General features: G+C 40.3%; 1 protein-coding gene across 1 annotated transcript; it reads left to right on the forward strand.

Annotated features, from left to right (window-relative positions):
• The first annotated feature begins 4,257 nt into the window (after positions 1-4,257).
• Positions 4,258-4,719, forward strand: LOC116858646 (protein FAM183A). The gene has a single exon (XM_032843507.1). The coding sequence runs from the start codon at positions 4,283-4,285 to the stop codon at positions 4,688-4,690; it is 408 nt and encodes a 135-aa protein (XP_032699398.1). The 5' UTR covers positions 4,258-4,282; the 3' UTR covers positions 4,691-4,719.
• Positions 4,720-6,684: the final 1,965 nt, after the last annotated feature.

Below are 6,684 nucleotides of genomic sequence, written 5' to 3' on the forward strand. Positions count from 1 at the left end.
TGTGACTATAAAAATAGGATCTATGTTATAGAATTATCAGTAATAAATGAAAGTACTTACTTCTGTGCTCTGTAAGCTCTCAAAAAAAGTAAACTGTTCAATCCATTTTGTTGGATGTAAATTGGTGGATTTTTTAATTAAATTAAAATAAGGGAGTATTCAAATGAATAAAAGTAAGAAAAGTAAGTGTGAAACATTTATAAAGATTATAAGAGAGACTTTTGAATTCTAGAATAACATATTTAGAATACAGGAATTACTATGACCAAGTCATGAACAAATCAGATCCTTCTATCTTCATAAAGAAACATGTAAATAATTAATTATTCAGAAAGTGGTATCAGATATATAGATGTATTTACACAGGAGTCAGAAAAAATAACTTACCAGTGAGGTTGAAACAGACTTATAGCAGAAATGGGGCTAACAAAGGCTGGTGCCTCTGTTCCCTCAAAGAGATTTACCAAATAAAAATGGTCCCCTAGTACAATGATAACTACTTTAAATTATTCTATGTTTGTCAGTTGTCTTAACTTGGAAGAATTTCTTTCTTATTGGTTTTCTCAGCCATTATTGATTGTGTGGGTAGATTAAAAGCATCCAGTGTCAGTTAACATTAAAAGAATCAATAACCAGGTTATCTCACACACACACACACACACACACACACACACACCACACACACACACACACACACACACCACACACACACACACACACACACACACATTAGTAAGTGAAGGCAGAAGCCAATGCAGTAAAGGGACTCCCTATGCTTCCTCTCCAATGTGGCTTAGAAGGCGGTCATTTCGGAGAAGAAGGATTGGGTTAGTCCTGACCCCCATTCAGTCCCACTCATTCATGTCTTCATAACTGCAGGATCCTGGAGTGGGTGAATAGGACAGTAGTCCAGGATTAAATAAGCTTCCAGTCACAGTAGGGAGCCTGGTCAGTCTCAGGCTATCGAGGTGCACAGAGAACAGGTACATGGCTTTGCTTAAGGTGGTTTGAAAAATGTGAGATTCCTCCATGACATAGATGATTTGGAGCCATATATGATTAAGAGTCTTTTCTACCGTCTCCTTCAGCTATGGGGCTCTTAAAAAATATCACATCCTTGTTTTTTTAATCGCTCTTTAGCATTATTCCATTCTAACTGAGGAATTCATGTGTGTCTATGTTTCTCATAAGCTAAGAAGAATTCAAATGTTGCATAATTAGAACTTTATTTTTTCATATAAAATTAGCTTTCAGATGGAAAATATAGATATGGGTAGGAAATCAGATAGTCTCTTAGAAATCAGGTTCTTGAATACCTTAAACAGTGGAAAAATATAGGAAATTGGTAGAAATGTATATTTTACATTTATTTTTGGATATGTAAGTATCATCTACCCCTCTCCTTGTTTGCTTCTAGGGTTCTGATTAATTTTGTTTTATATAACCTAAATTTTTTAGTGGTCTAAAGTTTATAAATATAAGATTTATATTCCTTCCATATTATAAATCCTATTTTCCTAAGAATAAATACTATTTTTGCCTTTCTCAACAACATAAATAGGCAATTAGGAAACAGAAAGAAGAGATAGCATGTTACTTTAGAAAACCTTCATTTATTTGGACTTATTTAATATGTATCAGAAACACACACTGTAAAGACTATTTATATATTTTGTATATACTCTGTATATAAATAAAGAACAAAACTAGATACACTGAAGGAACAGAATAATTAAAAAATTACAGCAGTTACCAGACTTCAGGACTTTTTCAGTTGTTTCTACAATATTTTAAAAATATTTTTCAAAAGGTGTACTATTAAAGTTTATGATATTGTGCCAAAGGGAATATGCCGCAAATAAATGCTTAAGATGCAATTGGAATCAGCAGGAAACATCCTGTAATTTGTTATCATGGCACCATAAAAATACTGAGTTATTTATTTAAAGCATGAATGAATAAATCTTCTAACAGTCATTTCTGACCTCCATTTTACTGATAAAGACCTGGTGAGAATATTGTTTATTAGAATATAATACAAAATTTTGGACTTCCACTCTAAATTATTTACGAGTTCTCACTTTTAGTTTTTCACAGTAGTGGAAATAGAAACCCAGGAGCAAAAAGGAACACATTCAGGGGGAACTTTGAAGGTATGAGTTGGACAGACTCCTGACCACCACCAGGATCTCAACCATGGGGACAACAAAGTGGCTTTCTCATGGGTATCTTGATTTTCAAGTTCTGGTCTCTCTTTCCTTTATAATATTTCTGTTTCCCTACCACCCCCACCCCACCTTTTTACAAGTCTTTATGAGTTATGGGCATGATGTCCACCATAGGAAGGACTCTGAAGGGTTTTAATGATGTTAACTGCTAATGTTTCTTAAATGCTAGGTGTCAGGTAACTTCATTAAATTCTTTGTCTGTAAAGGAGCTTCTCGTTTCTCTGTTGTTCAATGCCTTGGACAAAGAAGGAAGTTTTATCAAAATTGTGAGTGACACAAAATTAGGAGGATTAGCTAATGAGTTTGAAAACAAAAAAGAATTCACTAGAAGTATTTTATATGTTAGAAAGGTCGGTTGCACCAAAGGAGTGGAAGTGCAACAGGATAAATGAAAAAAAAATTTACATTTAGATTTAAATAATCAATGCCTCACGTGGAGAATGGTGAAAATATGATTTGGTGAGAAATGTTAAAAAAAAAATCGGGGGTCTTAAGGCAAGTTCACGTAACCCAAGAGTGTGCATCTGTTCCTAAATACCTAAGTCAGTCATACACTCTATTAATTGAAATATAGCATTCACATCAAGGGAATTATTAGTCTAACCTCATTCCGCCGGTCACACAGGAAGTGCTGTATTGAGTCCTGGGCACCACATTTTAAGAGAGAAGTTGACAGCAAACTGGAACATGTTCAAAGGAGGGGCCGTGAAGGGTCTGGAAACCATATCATATAAGGAGTAACTGGGGGAATGTGTTCATTTAACCCGAGAAAATGACAAGTTGTGTTAAAAATTTCAAAGGCTGTTCTCCAGAAGACCGGATAGATTTTTCTGCAGAGCTAGGGAACGAAAAGTGAATGGGGGCAGTCAAGGGGTGGCACTTTTAGGTTCCTAGAAGAAAAGGCTTTTCTAATAATTAAAGTTCTTTACGGACGGGGTGACTAGTCTTAGGGAGTCACCGGCTGCGAGGAGGGCCGGGCGGGGTCTGTGCGCTCACCTGGGAGAGGTAGGAGAGGCTGCAAAGTCCTTCTGAGTCGGAGGTAGAGTCCATGACAATACTCTATCTTATTTCCTCCAAGAAGCAGAGTCGGGGCCTCGGGTCCACTTTTCCTTTTAGTAGCTAAGGTGCATTTCCATTTCCATGATAACACCCACTCGGGACACTCCTGTCCCTTCAGGGCACAAAGCGGACGCGCCCTCTGCACTCGCAGACAGATGTACACATGCGCGCGCGCGGAGCGGCTCCACACTCCCATTTACGTCTTCCTGCTTCTTACCGTCTCTTAATTTTTTAGAAAAGGGGACAAGGTAGTAGGTGACAACAGTAAAATCCATTGAAATCAAAGTCACCGCCAGCAGCTGTAGCAGGAACCTTTTCTCCAGGTTTGTGAGTCTGACTACAGTAGCTGGCTGATGTCGCTTGACACGCATGGGTCGGGCTGTGACCTTGCACCTTGTGTGGGAGAAGCTATCCTGGAGAGAAAGAGGTAAACACGGTTGTTTGCTCTATAATGAAAATCATGAAGGTGTTGCATTAAATTACAAAAGATGAAGTTGCAGATGCCTGTGAAATTTCTTGGGGATGTTAGAGTAGAAACGTCGTGTGACGCGAACAGGCTAAATAAAATAGACTATTGTTGGCATCCATCTCGATAGGGTTTTCTGAAGATCTTTGTGCATTAGTGACTATTGTATTCTTCACTGTAAATGCGTCATTCGGGAAGACCAGGTCATTTATTTGTGAACTGAGAAATGGACTTTGTGTAGATGAGACTTTCTCTTCCTTGATTCCTCCTGCCCTCATCTTGTCTCCTTCCCATCCCCCATCGACCTCCTCCTCTTCTTCCTCCTCCACCTCTTCTTTTTCCTCTTTCCCCTTCGATTTCTCCTCTTTCTCCTTGTCTTCCTCTTCCTCCTTCTCCTCTTTGTTTTTCTAACAAAGGGGCATGATTTTTTGGACCCCTCTCCACAGCCCCCACACCCGGTATTGAGTCTAAGGATTAAGAATGTTTTCTTGGGAGAAAGGGTAAGAGCGCAACCAGCACCGCCAAAGCCATGGCCGGACGCCAAAAGGAGAAAGTGCTCCTAGATGAGGTCCATCAGAACCAGATCCTGCGGGAATTATACCTCAAAGAGCTTCGAACCCAGAAACTCTACACACAGTACCACGTGAATCCCCTCCGCAAAGTTCACACAATCACCAGAAAGCCCATGTCTTGGCATGATAACCTGGAGGAACCTGCAGATGCCAGGTTTCTAAATCTCATCCACCACGCTGCCCTCGGGCCAAGGAAGAAATACACAGAGACACAGACCGAAAGCCAAGAAATCGGATGGGACTCAGAGCCCTTGGTCAACCCGGAACGTGATGACCGCAGGCTGAACCACTTCAGGGTCTACAATGATATCACGCTATACAAAGCTAAAATGTGGAGCTTGGGAGAAGATGATCGCCACAAGTAGTCTTCCACAGTGACGGCGGCCCTGTCTTCCATACCCACTGTGTGTGCGGCTTGGATGAATAAAGATTACTTTCAAGCCTCAAAAAAAAAAAAAAAAAAAAGAATGTTTTCTTGGCTTTAGCTCTGACATTTTAACTTTTTCCTCCGCATTGCTGTTTGCTGACTCCACAACTTTGCAGTGTCTTTTTTTCTTTTCCTTTTTAGATAACAAACAAGGCGGCATAAATTACGGAGAAATTATTAATAAAATCTCAAGAAGTCAACTCAGCATGTGTTGAATAATGGCCGTGGGATGGTTTCCCTATGGTTGCGAGCTCCAGCCAGGCAGCCCTGGCCCGGGTGGCTCAGCCCGCTTGCCCTGTGTGGTTTGGGGCCTTTAACTATGGGGTAAGTCATTAACTGGCTGGGGAAGCAGCAGCACATTGTTCTGTTATTTTCAAACCACAACAGCCTTTGTGGAATCCAAGAGCCATAAAGACAAGTTCTGTTGCTGTCTGAAAGAGGCATAATTCATGAACTCCATAATTTAAAAGGATTTTGGTGCAATTGTAAAACTAATAAAAAATAAATTGCTTTTGGGGAACACTGGTACCTTTTTTAATCGATTGATTCTATTAATTTAAAAAAACAATCAGCCTGATAGCTCTCTGTGTGTGTGAAGATAAGAAAGATTAAATCTGATGCCAGTAGTTTCAAGTAAATTCATAACATTGCTGTCTGAACCAAGAGGGGGTAAAGAGAGAGTGAGAGAGAGAGAAGAGAAAAAAAAGAAAATCCCGGAACAATTTATGGCCAATAGCCAGTAACAAAGTGTTTCTTTCTGTACCTTTTTATCATTCCCCCCACCCCGTAACTGTTGATTATGCCCAAGTTGAAAAAAGAAAAAAAAAAAGTTTTGGTAACTTTCTAGAAGGTTTAGATTTCAGTCTGGATTGAAAAAAAAAAAAAAAAAGAACCTCATACGAAAGGCTCTTTTTAATCAGATAATTGACCAGTCAGTAATTTTAGCTTGTCTGTGACACACCAGTTGGCAGGTACAGAGGCACGCAGCCCTGTGCTTTCGCCTCCATTCCTTCTCTGCCTCCTGGGACTGTCAGTGAGCTTCCCTGTCTTATTGCTGGTCCCCAGAGCCTGTCCCCCGACGTTTTGAAGTTCAGAGAAGGAGAGCCAGCTGTCAGATGTGTCCATGCAGATGGCACAAAAGGGACTCCATCCCTCCATCACCCACCTGGGGGGACAAGGCCCCACTGAACAGGTGTCTCTGATCCAGAGCACCCACGTTTCAAACTGATCCCTAGTTTCCTGAAATCCTGGCTCTAAAGTTGTTTGGGAGGCTTTGGTGGGGCTTTAAATACAAGTACACTAACTCCTCTATTTTAACTCCCTCATCATGAGTAATGGCAACTCAGAAATGCCCTCTATAATGTCACGTCACAAAAGGCTCTGAAAATTATCCCTGACCCTTATTGTCTGCCTGTTTTCTTTGATTCCTTCCCTACTCATCACGTTCCCTGGCAGCCATGAATGAAATGTAACATGCTAAATGACTGACATCCATTAAAGCTCCTGGACAAGTCTTGGACCAGGTTTTGAAAGGCCCTTGGAAGAAAAAGGATTGTGTGCTCTTTGAATCTTGGTCTGCTGAACGGCTGCCAAGTGAGGGCTGCTGCATTCAAAGGGCTGAGTGAATAAATGAGAATAACATCCTTGGGGACCTGCTGGATCGGCTTACCTCTGAAAATGCTCAGCTTCACAAAGGGTCAGAGTCACAAGGTAAATGAAAATGGCTACGAGGGGACTTTGATGGCCAAAGCCCGGTAACAGTAGAGGACTTGAAAGAAAACTTTATTTAAAAAAATAAAAAAAGAGGAAAAAGAAAGAAGGGGGGGTGGGGGAACCTCAGAACTGCAAAGTCAATTGATAAGAACAAAACGCTTCGAGAGCCAATCTATGGATATTTGTGAATTATATATGGGCGGTGCATAGATGAGTGTG

Source organism: Lontra canadensis, unplaced genomic scaffold (assembly GCF_010015895.1).
Source record: "Lontra canadensis isolate GAN:19392208 unplaced genomic scaffold, GSC_riverotter_1.0 scaffold141, whole genome shotgun sequence".
In the NCBI taxonomy this organism is placed as follows: Eukaryota; Metazoa; Chordata; class Mammalia; order Carnivora; family Mustelidae; genus Lontra; species Lontra canadensis.

Coding starts and splice junctions, on each gene's coding strand:
- LOC116858646 (XM_032843507.1), top strand. CDS start 4,283: ATGGCCGGACGCCAAAAGGAGAAAGTGCTCCTAGATGAGGTCCATCAG.